The 14,297-nt window shown below is 35.0% G+C and overlaps 1 protein-coding gene across 1 annotated transcript in view; it reads left to right on the top strand.

Annotated features, from left to right (window-relative positions):
• The window catches only part of lama5 (laminin, alpha 5), a 176,182-nt gene that overhangs the window by 62,939 nt on the left and 98,946 nt on the right, over positions 1-14,297 (top strand). The window contains 6 exon segments of the mRNA XM_056448715.1: positions 4,723-4,838; positions 9,172-9,290; positions 10,192-10,282; positions 11,336-11,470; positions 11,563-11,607; positions 11,708-11,851. Of these exon segments, the coding sequence (XP_056304690.1) occupies positions 4,723-4,838; positions 9,172-9,290; positions 10,192-10,282; positions 11,336-11,470; positions 11,563-11,607; positions 11,708-11,851 (650 nt within the window).

Here is a 14,297-nt window from a genome sequence, read left to right as displayed (position 1 = left end):
GATTTATTGGGAAATTCAGGTAGAGATGTAACTTTTTCCATGCTGTAAGCTAAAGCCCCTAGCAGAAGATGTTAAAGCATGTGTGTGTAAAGGTCTTAGAGGAGATTTAGAGGGCAGTTGAGGGTTAATTGACTCGGGATGTGACTGGGTTATATGGTTGGCTGTAGCTCATTTGAAGCGAGGCTCTGGAACACTTGCTCTGACTTGCGGACGGGTGCTAATGAAGGATTCAATTGCCGCTCAAGCTTGACCATCCAAACAGATTGAAGGAAACTAAAGTGCACGGTTGAGTGGAAGTCTGTGTCCTTCCAGATGTGTGAATGTGTGTGTGCTGCTGCGTTTTGTGTATTCATATACAAGACTGCATGGAAAAAGATAAATGTTCCTATCAAAACACTCTTTAGTGAAACAAATATTCCAAAAGCTGTTTCAGTGCAATTTTACATTTTTCACACACACACACACACACACACACACACGCACACACACACACACACACACACACACACACACACACACACACACACACACACACACACTCACACACAGGGCAGGCGCGTCCATAAAGGAGACCTAGGGCGGCAGAATAATGAGGGCGCGGCATCGGCGACACCTCCCTCACCACCCGCGTCCTCAGTTATGACCGCGAATACCCCGGTAGGAGGACACACACACACACACTACCCTCCTCAGAGGAGACACACACACACATTACACTCCTCCCCGAGGACACGACACACACGCCTAGAGCGCCAGTTCAGCTTGCTGGGTGCAATTTAGACACCTCACCTCGAACCTGAGCTGAACTATTTTGAAACTTGACCGTTGCATGTGTGTAGAAACAGCTGGCGATCCGTAAACAAAGCGGCACGCGTCGCTTTTTCAACGTGGCTTTACACGCGATATGAGAATATATAGAGTTAACCTGATACAGTACACACAGTTACAAGTAACAAAACACAACTAAATACACAATTTGCAAGCTAGAGTAAACGAGGCAACAGTTTTAATCGCACGTACTTACACTTGTGAAATGGGGGAAAAAACTGACTCATGATCCACTGATCCATGTTCTGACAGTCTTTACTGATCCTTCCTTTTACAAACCGATGAAGTCTTCTTTTTAAGCATGTAATTTCCAGAAGCACTCTATCTGCTCAAGGATGGGCTATATTGCTGAGGTTTCATCTTTGGGTGAACTGTCAATAATATCCATCTGCACAGCGTGACTTCATTCGACCGGTGTCTGTGTGTGTGTGTGTGTGACTTTTTTTCTGTTAGTGGGCGGGGACGCAGGTTTCAAATCTCCCGGGTTTGCGCGCGCAACTACTTGTGTTTCGTAGCCGCGTCATCACGAAACACCTAATGACTCGTTATCAAGACGACTCATTTGAAGCACTGAGTCGACTCTTTTATAGATAAATCAATAGTTTTAAACACTGTACACTTGGATATTTCACTTCACTTAGAGCTGTGTTACACACTACATGGAAGGGCATTTTCAAAAACCCATAATATGGGCTCTTTAAACAAAGTTATATTGTTCATCAAGGTGGCATTTATTAAATGTAAAAAATTGTTAACCTGTTTATACTTATTTATTAAATATTAATTTATTTATTATTTAAATAATAATAATAATAATAATAATAATAATAATAATAATAATAATAATAATAATAATAATAATGAATTTATACAGTGATTTCTGAAGAATCATGTGACTCTGAAGACTAGAGTAATGAAGCTGAAAAATCATCTTTAAAATCACTGGAATAAATTATCAAATTAAATTATAAATTACTTTTGAACAGTTATTGTATAGTGCAATAACATTTCACAATTTTACAATTTGTTCTGTATTTGTCATGAAATAAATGCAGCCTAGGTGAGCAGGAGAAGCTTATTTTAAAACATTCAAAAAATCCTACTGACCCCAAACTTTTGACCAGTAGTGTATATCATGGGCTTTTTAGATTGATTCATACTAAGGGTGCTTTCACACCTAGACGTTTGTTTCAAAAACCTGGCACGTTTTTCTCCTTATTGTGGTTCAATTGGGCATATGTGAAACCCGCAATCGAGCTCTGATACGCGCCAAATCAATCGATCCAAGACCACCTGAATGAGGTGGTCTTGGATCGATTGAAATGAACTCTGGAGCGATTCAGAAGTGATTCTGGAGTGAATCACTTGTAGTGAGAAAGCAACAAACTAACAAACCAGGATATATCATAGTGTATTGTGGATATGTAATAGCCATATATGTGGCTATAAGAAGAGAAAATGATGAGTAGGCCAAAATATCATTCCTACCGGCAAAAGTACATTTTATCTTGAATACGAAAGTGAAAGCATGCAGTCCAACTGAACTATTAGAAACATATATAGTATCATTATGCTTTTGGATTACTCGACTTGTGATATATAATCAATATATTTTATACAACCCTTGAAATGAGGCTATGTATGAGACATTTTTTTCTCTGATTTATATTTTCGATGACTATGTCTGTGGGTGTCACCATTCAAAGTTAAAGTGCACATTTCTGCTTATAATGTAATTTCTTATCATCATAAATATAAATAAGGATGTACAGTATGACTGCTGAGTGGGATCCCAGAAAATAAACCAAACTCTGACCAAGGAGAGGAGAGTTTACTCGTATGTGACTTGTTTTAACTGTAAAGTTTAGAAACTTTGCCTTGTGAAAGCGAATCACACAAACAAAAAGCAACATTGTAACTATTTTAATCCCTGTTTCGGAATAAAACAGTTGATTGACAAATGTTTGATGTGAATATTTGACTGTTAATAAGTCATTTCAGACAGTCACTGCTTTTATATAAATTACTAATTTACTAAATAAATAAAAAATTTTACAAACAGACTGTTTTGAGGAGGAAGCTGTGCTTTTGTATTTATTGTAGCGAATTCCAAAACCTGAACAGCTGTTTGACAAAAATAACTTTGTAACTTTATATTCTGCAACAAACTGGTAGTATAAATGTGCAGATTCTAGGGCCTTTCATATGAGCTGGTATGTTTCCATTTGTTTTAAAAAGGTACGAGTGATGGTGTATATTTTTGATGGACTATAATTTTTTTTGGTCACTGAATAAGTTGTTGAAGACATTTGTTTTAAAAATGCTGATTCATCCATTGTAAAATCTTAGACTTGTTCAATCATTCGATTAAACAGACTTAATATAAAAATTTCATTATTACTATTATTATTATTATTATTATTATTAATATTATTATTATTATATTGATTCTTAGCAGGGTGGCGTGGTGGCTCAGTGGTTAGCACTGTTGCCTCACAGCAAGAAGGTCGCTGGTTCGAGTGTAGGCTGGGCCAGTAGTCATTTCTGTGTGGAGTTTGCATGTTCTCCCTTAGTTGGCATGGGTTTCCTCCGGGTGCTCTGGTTTTTCTCACAGTCCAAAGACAGGTGAAGTGGGTAAGCTAAATTGGCCTTAGTGTATGAGTGTGTGTGAATGATAGTGTATGGGTGTTTCCCAGTACTGGGTTGTGGCTGAAAGAGCATTTGCTGCGTAAAACTTATGCTGGAATAGTGTGGCAACCTCTGAAATAGAGACTAAGTGAAGTAAAATGAATGATTCTTAGCAATTGTGTAGCTCTAGCTGGATGCTAGCAGTAGTAAAAGTTTGTACAGTAGTAGTAGTTTGTACAAATGATAATTCACAACTATTCCTGAAATGTAAATAGTTTATTTCTTATTATTATTTGTTCATATGATATTCACATTTTATCCATTTTTAGAAAACTGTAAATGCTTCATTATCATAGTTTGAATGTCATTAAATATGATTATCATTTAAGTCTGTGGTCACTTTTTTAGCATCTATAGCATATGTAGTTTGTTGATCATACAGTACATGTGTAAACGTAGCCACCCATGAGCAGACCACCGAGTCTCAGCTAATTCAATTAGCTTTTCAGATGTCATTGGAAAATTTAGCAAGCGTGAAGAACTTAACCCTTTCAGACGCTGAGTTTTAAAGCCTCTGCATCATCCCAATTCACTGTTTTCCTGGAAGCAGCAAGGTCAATGAGGAGGGTAGACACTTGAATAAAACACTTTCAGCTCTTGTGTGGCTCATTTGATGCCCATAGACAAGAAGCACTTTAGGATTTGCATATTCTGGCGCCTCAAGATTGAGACAGAAAGAGTGATTCGCATGAAACGAACTGTCAAGAAGTGACATTTCTATACAAGACTCACATTGAAGTTCTACACTTTAAAATGCATTTACTCGTTCTTTTATTTATTAAATTCTTTAAAAGATGTCATATTTATTTATTCATTTATTATTTATATAACTTTAATGGAGTTATTTCAAGTCTGTTTACACCATTATATGCCCTAATTCAGATTACAGACCAATTAATGTATTGCAAACATTTAATTAACATGTTTATGTACTGTAAAATGACATCAGTATATATTTAATGACATTTTTAGTACTTAACAAAGCCTTCTTTACCTGAAAATTGTTTAAAAGCATTTGAATAAGCAAAAATGTGATGTTTAGAGTTTTGTTTTATTGAATGAGTCAGAAAAGTTGGTCAAAGCGGCATCAAGAACACAATGAATTTAGTTTTAGTTTATTTTGTGCAGCTGTTTTAAGGTACAAACATGTGTTAGTGTTTTGGTCGTTTAACCTGTGATTTGTCTCTCAATGTCTGTGTATCTCAGGCTTCAGTGTGACTGCCAGCACAACACTTGTGGCACGTCATGTGATCGCTGTTGCCCCGGCTTCAACCAGTTCCCATGGAAACCAGCCACGACTTACAGTGCCAATGAATGTGAACGTGAGTTTGTCTTTTCTCCTCCAGCAAAGCAAGCAGAACAATGTTTTAATACCTGCTGGTGCCTCCTTGACACACTAGTCACAAAACATGATTTCTGTCTTGTGGGAGATTCTTTTTTCTGTGCTCTTTTGATGGCAGAACAGCGTTTTGTTTATTGTTTTCAACAGCACTCGTCTTTTTTTATGACTGGGCATGACATCTTAAGTATGAATGTGACTTTTTCACAAAGTTCAAAAACATAATAGATTCACTCGCAGAGAATCTCCAATATGGCTGTTTTGTGATCTGTTTTTCTCTCTTCACTCTCATTTTATCACACAAAGTTTTTCTTTCTACGTGTACCCAACTTTTTATATTTCTGTAAAGGCCCGTTCATGCTAATTAGGAATGTAATGATAAAGATAATGTTCTAAATAGTTAATACGATTGTAGAGTGCATACGATAAAGATGTACAAAATATGTTTTTCTTCATTTTTGTCTTGTTTCTAGGTCAGATATCTAAAAATTCTTAAATCCGGAAGCATTTTCTAGACAAATTTAAAAAATGTCTTGTTTGTAGTAATAATAAGTTAAAAGTAAGTGAGTTTTTCCTTAAAACAAACCAATTAATCTGACAATTTCAAAGCGAAAACAAGATTATTTTTCTTAACCCATTGACAGATTATCTTGCTTGTTTTAAATGTGCTGTATGTAAGTTTTTGACTTTTCTAAAGCATAATATGTTTACAGATATTTAAGAAACATGCTGGGTGAACATTCTTGTTTATCTGAAAAACAATTCTCATATACTCTGCTTTGAAAATGTGTGCTACGTGCCAGAACATCTGTCTTTGTTTTGGTTGTTTAACTCTCCCAATGCCAGTTTAGCCAATTATATTTCAGCACCCTGGTTGCCTTTGTGGAAAACAACATATTTGATTCATTCAGTCAGGAAGGCACTCAAAGTGTGCACGGAAACGCAACCTCCGGTGGACAGAAACAGCCTCCGATATGAGACGCAGATTCATAGTTCCACATAAGGTGGTTATTAAATCAAAAATAATATAAATATTATGAACTTAAACATTGGGTGAGCAGGTCACATTGTAACCCTGTGTCTTAACAACATGCTACGTGATGAGATAAGCAGTACTAAGCAGTTTGGCTGTTTGCACCAGACAAAACATGACAGAAAATTAAATACAGCCATTCAGAAGCACAGAATAGTGCACTTACTGCATTCCAACGAAATGGTAAGGTTTATAATCTAGGTTTAGGTTCTAGGTTAATAATTAATCTAGGTTAATAATAATATTAAACCTTTAACATTATTAAATGTATGTGCTGAATCACTGATATGTGCTGGTTTGCATTGAGTCAGTTCTAAAGTTCCATTTTAAATGTTTTATTTTATAGTATTTTCAAGATCTGAGGTGAAACTATCTGCTGCCGCTTTCAGTAGTATGACAATAAATGTCATGTAAAATAGCATTCAAACTCGCATAATTACAGTAGCATTTTACACTGAATAAAGCACATGAGGTAAAATATAAATTTCAGGTGTTGGTTAGAATAAAAACTCCTTTTAATATGGAAAATAATCCTTCTATTGCGTGCCGTTGCTTTTACGTAGAACACGACTTAAAGGCTCGCTCCTGTTGGTGTCGTCAATCTGGTAACCTGCGCTTGCATGTGTTTTGAACCAGGAGTGCAATACCTAGTTCAACCCCTGGGTGTCAAACTTACATACTGCACTTTTAAGACATTTTGAATACTTGAACTAGAAACAAGGCAAACAAAAAAAGCTTTTTTGCAGTGCAATTTTTTTTTCTAAGCTAATAAACGATCAAACACTGACAGCCTGTGAGTATAAAGATTTTATGCAATTTAAAGCTAGAGATAACAACATTGCGGAAAAGTTCACTGCTTGAAAGATAGTGTCTATTTAGAAAACATTTGGTAATACCATGGGAAAGAATGAAAAAATCATTGTCTTTGATTAATTGACCCTAATAATAGTACTCATCTGAGAGTAAAATGACGAGCGCATCAAGTATGACAGATTTTATAACTCTGGAGAGTCATGCGAAACTATAAATAAGACTTAAGAGGAAAGTTAAAGTAATGCAGAATGCACACAATTATTGACAACAAGAAAGCAAAAAGCTGAATCCTGTCGGCACAATAGCCTAGTGGTTAGCGTGCCGACATATGGTGCAGTAGCACATCAGGGTGTCCCAAGTTCGAATCCCAGCTCGAGGACTTTTCCCTACCTTACCCCCCTCTCTCTCTCCAACTTTGCTTCCTGTCTCAATACTGTCCTATCTAAAAAAAGGCCACAAAAAAAAAAGAAAAAGCTGAATCCTGGCCATTTTAGGAGATTTAGTACCCCAACACATTTTTTTTTTGTCCCAACCAAGGGACATGTCTAGGAAAAAGAACAACTGGTTACCCTGTCTTAATCTGATTTAGGAGAAAGTGGATCCTTCATTTTTTTTTAATTATTAAACTCATTAAACTTTCTACTTGTTTTAGAAGAATTCCTCGTTTTCTAGGTAAAATAATAAAGAAACAAGTAATAGGAAAATAATAGTCAAAAGTAATTAGTCAATTTGAAGTAACATAAAATAATATCTCCATAAACGTGTATGCATATTTGTAGCCAGATCTCACATCACATATTTTCCTGTGGGAGAACATTTTGGTTAATGTCCCTGGTTGAATGAGGATGTTTGTTAGTTCATTTTAGGATCAGCACAGAATCTCTGCTTTAGTAAGACATCAGAGCTTGTGTGAATAGGAGAGGCTGGTGGTCTGTGTGAACGGCCCCAGTGCGCTGTGAGCTCATGCAGACGCTAATCCAGTCTGGCTTCTCTCACACACTGTAAAACAGTCCCACAATCCTTAAAAGCAAATCTTAGTCTCACTCTTTGGGTGTCTATCTGTGTATTGGGGCTGTTTTAGTCTGGAAAGCGTTTGCACTGAGCATAAAGTTGGATTTCCGCTGTTTCTCACCTAATCTAATCTCTTGAGTTGCCGAATATATAACCGCCCTTTTGTGCGAGGGACCGGCGTGAGGTTTATTGCACATCTGTGAGCAGAGCTGGCTTGAGGAAAACCAGAGAGAGTCTGTCCATCTGACAGAACTGTTTCATCTGATGCCGGGTTACTGTGTCCTCCTCACCCTGCCATCAGTGCACTGGACCCTTAACAAAACACAGCCCCTCCACAAGGCATGTTCTGTCAAAGCGTGAGAAGAAAAACACACACTCATACTCAGACACAACATTTTAATGTTGATTTTAATGAGATTTTGCTAATCACAGATGGTTTAATTGTTAGCTTTTTATTTATGAAAATCAGTAATGAATTTAAATAAATATATTTATAGCCACAACCAGTCATTTTGAAGCCACTGGAATGAAAACGGACACTGAAATATTAATTTTATGCACTCACCTGCATGCTGCACACTCATGCATCATACGGTTAAGTAATGCATTTTGTGTATGCTTCACTAAAAAGATAGGTCTTTAACTTAGTTTTGAACTGAGAGACAGTGTCTGAGCATCTGACATTATCAGAAAGGCTATTCTGATAATGTCAGAATAGTTTAGGGGCCATAAATGAGAAGACTCAACCTCCTTTAGTAGACTTTGCTAATCACAGATGGTTTAATTGTTAGCTTTATATTTATGAAAAGCAGTAATGAATTTAAATAAATATATTTATTTTGAAGCCATTGGAATAAAAACGGATACTGAAATATTAATTTTATGCACTCACCTGCATGGAGCACTCTCATGCATCATACTGTTAAGTGATGCATTTTGTGTATGGTCTTTAATCTAGTTTTGAACTGAGAGACAGTGTCTGAGCCTCGGACATTATCAGTGAACCTATCCCAGAGTTCAGGAGGCATAAATAAGAAGGCTCAACCTCCTTAAGTTGACTTTGCTAATCACAGATGGTTTAAATGATAGTTTTTTATTAATGAAAAAAAACAGTAAAGTATTTATATAAATATTTGTATAGCCTTAACCAGTCATTTTGAAGCTACTGGAATGAAAATGGACATATTCATTTTAGGGATAGTTCACTCAAAAAAGAGTTTTTTCTCTTCGCTAACTTCCCTCCAAGCTAATCACTGTTCTCTTTCTTTTTCCCTTCTCTGCTGTCATTCACATTTGGACAGTCTGAACTCTTCAGGCATTTTTTACTGAAGTGTGTATCTCTTTTATTTCCTCCGCTTGTCTATTTTGTCTCTGCGCTGCCAGAAGAGTCATTACCCTCAGCATGATTTATTTTTTTAGGCTGATTATATGGTGTTCTGTGTGTGTGTGTATTTTGCAGCATGTAACTGCCACAGACACTCATCAGAGTGCTACTACGACCCAGAGATCGACCAGCGCAGATCCAGTCTGGACATGCAGGGAGAATACATTGGCGGTGGAGTGTGTGTTGAGTGCCAGGTAGACTCAGGTGTACAAACATGCAATTATGAAGCAATTGTAGTTATAAAGGCATTGGCTGTGGTTTACAACTTGCCAAGGCATCATTTATGGCCAACAAACAGACTTCGTACAGGTGCTGGAAATTCTTGAAAATGCTTGATTTTTTAATTGAGTGTTTTCAAGGTTTAAACAGTGTTCAACTGTTTGTGCGATGGTTAGCATCTTCCTCTGCCTTTTGGATGCTACACAGGTGCCTTTGACAGTGCAGAATGTTTCGTCGACATTGTGGGGAGAAAACTTGCAAACATACAGTACAGCACTTCAGAGACACACTGCTACCGATCGAAGATTTATGTCAGTTTGGCAAGCTGAAAACATTCTGTACTGTATAGGAGACACGGGACAGAGGAGATTGATTGACTATGCTCTACAGCCAGTCAGGATGCAGAACACAATGTGCTGTAGAAAAAAAGCATGTCAACTGACATTAAAAAAATCTGCGAAACTGAGAAGCCGCAAAAAGTGAGCCGCATTGTACCGAGGGACCACTGTACAACAAAATTAATTAATTATTTAAATAAATATGAATTTATATTTAATATAAAAAGGTGACTAAGATGTGAGAAGATGACATTTAAGGGAGTAAATGACAGTATTTCAATGTTGATAAAGCTGACTTTGGGCAAACATGCCATTAATACATTTTTTCTTTAGAGTACTGTACTAGAATATTATAATAAATATTTAGGTACACGTATGAAAATATGTAATTGACCACAGTTGTAAAGGGATGGAAAGGTGCTTAAATTTGATGACTTTAGAAAAGGTGTGAGTGCATATTGTTTTTCAAATGCAACACAGAGTTTCTTGTGTTTTACAAGTACATGCTTTGATTTTGTTGACTTTTGTTCTCTCGCAGCATCACACCACAGGCGTCAACTGTGAACGCTGTATTCCTGGCTACTACAGATCGCCTGACCATCCTCTAGAGTCACCATTCGCCTGTTCAAGTGAGTCTTATAGTCATATATAGTTGAAGTCGAAATAATTAGCCATCATGTGATTTTTTTTTTTTTCTTTTTCAAATATTTAAAAAAAAAATTTGTAAACGTGTACAAACTTTGTTCAATAATATATTTTTGTAAGTTTGTAATATATAGTTTTTGCTGATTTTATTGTTTTATTTAATTGTATTACTCTTATAGTGTCTTTCATTTTAATACATATGTATATTTATATATTTATTAAAATAGATTTATTTTTTATTATATTTATATTGTAATCAATAATTTTGTAATTAAACTTGTCTCATTTCATATAGTTTCCAAGGTAGCATTTTCAAATTGTTAGTTTTTGTGCTAAAATCATCTAATGTTTATAACTTATTTTGTTAAAAAAAGTATATAAATATATAATGAGGTGTAAAACAAGGAAAATGTGTTTTACAAACAAATGTTACAAATTATTAATCATGGTAAACAAAGAAAAGCATGAACATGGGGGATAAAAAGAAAACAGTAACTAAATTAAATTAATTACTCCCTAAAAAACTTCATAAACAAGAAAACAGAACTCAACAGAACCATTAAATAATTTGAAAATATTATTTAATATAAATTTTTGACTATATACATAAAAAAACAATATTCTATTAATCAGATAAATTTCATAAAAAAGCAAATGTAAATGTCCCAAATAAAATACCAGACTATAGATACTGTGTATTTTGAATTCTTTGGATATACATAAAACTCTGCAGTTTATGTTAGCATTGTGAAATTCTACCTAGATTTATATTTAATTATATTTATATTTTAATAAATAATTAGTAATATTTTCCTATTTGTAATAGAACACATTTGTAACTTCAAATAGTTTTTATGGTAAAATTTTCATCTTATATTTATAACTTATTTTGTTTCTGTTTTCTCCTTGATTATTATCAAATTTTAATTGTTTTATTTGACACTAATAATTCTGGTCATACAATCATATAAATGAAAATACAACTGTAGATATCTTCCTTTCTTTAGTTTTCTCTGATTCTCTCATGTTTCTTGCAGAATGTCAGTGTGAGTCTGAGTTTACCGAGGGCACATGTGAGGACCGGACCGGACGCTGTTACTGTAAACCCAACTACACTGGCGAGAACTGTGACCAGTGTGCAGAGGGATACGAACACTTCCCTGAATGCTACCGTAAGTCTGCGTGTGCTTTCTTTGAAGCTAAATTTACCCAGTGCAAAAGGTCATTCAAAACTATTAACAAACAAACATTTAATTCACTTCAGAGGTGTTAATCAACGGCGAGGTCAGACCTGCAGGAGAAAACATCAGTAAGACTTGATTGACTAATCTTGAGCATTATTTCATATGATTCAACTTGATTCTTGTTTGCTGATTCCTCACCGTTTTTTATTATGTTGTTTTGTTTAGTTGACTGCGAGTGTAATGCTGCTGGCACTGAAGGAAACTCCTGTAGGCCGGACCCTCGCACCAATACATGTGTGTGTAAACCTGAATTCACTGGGGAACACTGTGACACCTGCTCTCGTGGATACTTCAGCATCAACTGCCAACGTAAGGACACATACACTCCAGCCAAGAGTGAATTCTAATCCAGCCATAGAATGAATGATAATTATATATACATATATATATATATATATTGAAGTTTCAAAATATATATATATATATATATATATATATATATATATATATATATATATATATATATATATATATATATATATATATATGTATACATATATACATGTATACATTTATATATGTGTATATATATATATATATATATATATATATATATATATATATATATATATATATATATATATATATTGATATAATGGAAATTCATTTTCTTTTTGGCTTAGTCCCTTTATTAATCTGTGGTCACCAACTTATCCAGCATATGTTTTACGCAGCGGATGCCCTTCCATCTGCAGCCCATCACTGGGAAGCATCTATACACTCTCATTCACACACATACACTATGGACAATTTTAGCTTACCCAATTGACCTATAGTGCATGTCTTTGGACTTGTGGGGGAAACCAGAGCATCCGGCGGAAACCCACATGAACACAGGGAGAATATTTATATGTTTTTTTTTAATACTAAAAGGTTTACTGCATTTATTTATTGAAACTGGCTCCAAGGCACTATTATATTGACTCTTTATGAGTCACTGAATATTTGACCACTGGAGTTGTTCACAAAAAACATTTGTGAAATATAGAAGATATGTACAAGTGTTTTGAACTGTTCACTTAGCTGAACAAATTATTCAAAAGCACTAATTGATTCAGGAATGAAATGCAGCTATCATTGAATCATTCACTCAACTTAACTGATTTGTTCAACAACACTGATTGATCCTAAAAGAACATATTACTGTCTTTTAGGTGAACCAGTGTTTCCTCTAGGAATTTTACCAACTGTGGCAGCAGACCTTTTACACAAATCTACCAACTATCTATGACGTTATTTCAATGATAAATGGAGAAATGTCGTGAGCACAGTATTACAAGTCGAGATCGCATTTATACAATACGAGCATGCAAATCTTTTTGCTTGCACGCCGATTTCCTCTGCTTGTGCACAAAACCTCTTGCACACCCCCTCAAATATACAATAATCAAGCACAGATCTTCTTGTGCGCTCTCAAATAAACGCTGCTGATGTGCAATTTAGCGCGTTTATGTAGTTAGTATGTCTCCAACATTTATAAGATTTGCTATGAATATTTCTGAATGTCTCCAGTAGACCTACAGAGCAGCATTAATGCGTCCTGAAGTAAAGTGAAACGGTTATAAACTCCAGCAAGATAAAAGTAACTGTATGCAGAATCATAGACCTTTATCTATAAATAAAGTATAATTATGGAAGCCGTGTTCATCATAACTGAAAGACAGGTCGTGTTTGTTGGCCTCACGCATCACGCATCTGTCAGTAAGTCAGTCAGCACGTAACCTCAAAGGGTTAAACAAATAACGCACAGCACTAGTACGGTTACAGAAAAGTTTGCGCTGTTATAATTCACTTACCTTTTAATATGTTTTGGTGCAATTATAACCCGCTATTAAAAGAAACAACAACAATGACTGAATGTTTTGAATGAAAAGCTGTAGTATAGCAGTGGCGTGTTTGAATTTTGGTGTGGCGCCCCGCTATGGAAGAATTAATGTAGCGGAAACCATGGGTGAACTATTCAATAATTCTCTCAAATTAGTCATTTTATTTCCAAAATACTGATCGATTCAGGTACAAAACAAGTGGTTGTCCTTGTGAGTCATTGTATCGTTCACACAACTGTATTGTTTAATGTCTTTATGAGAACTGATTTCTTTAAAAACAAAACTAAAAGTTTTACTGCATTTATTTGGAGATACTGGCTCCAAGGCAGTACAAGAGATCCTAAAGTACTTTACAATAAAAAAAAAAACATTGATCTGTTTTATGGAAAGAATGAATTGGTCCATTGTAAAAATGCCCACTAAAAGTAACCAAAAAATTACCCCCTATAGGGGCTTACTATTAATTCTTGTCTATTGGACATACATCTCTTTCTATTAAAAATATCTGTTGCTAAAAGTTTTATGAATAATTCAATCAAGATGATAAGTTTTATTTATATAGCAATAGAAATGCATTCATTTTGAAGGGGGTGTTCATATAACTGTCATAACATCTTTATGATCATGACATCACCCATCATAAAGATATTTTATACATGCTTATATCAGCTTTCAATAATTGTCATTTGTTCAGTTTTATTGCAAAGATGACATTGTTTGAGATGTCTTTGTCATGACAACTTGACATTACCAAGACAACATAACTTAAATGCATAAATAACACATATATATGTCATAAACATGCTTGTCATGAGAACATTATGATTGTGTCATGAATATTTGTCTTATCTTTTTTTTCAGTGGAACAAATTTCATTTGTCAATGATTCTTAATGACAGTTGTGAAAATATGTTATGTCATGGTTATAA

Source organism: Danio aesculapii, chromosome 23, assembly GCF_903798145.1.
Source record: "Danio aesculapii chromosome 23, fDanAes4.1, whole genome shotgun sequence".
NCBI classification, from domain to species: domain Eukaryota; kingdom Metazoa; phylum Chordata; class Actinopteri; order Cypriniformes; family Danionidae; genus Danio; species Danio aesculapii.
Note: the sequence above shows the minus strand (reverse complement) of the source record. Positions and strands in the feature narration are given on the sequence as shown.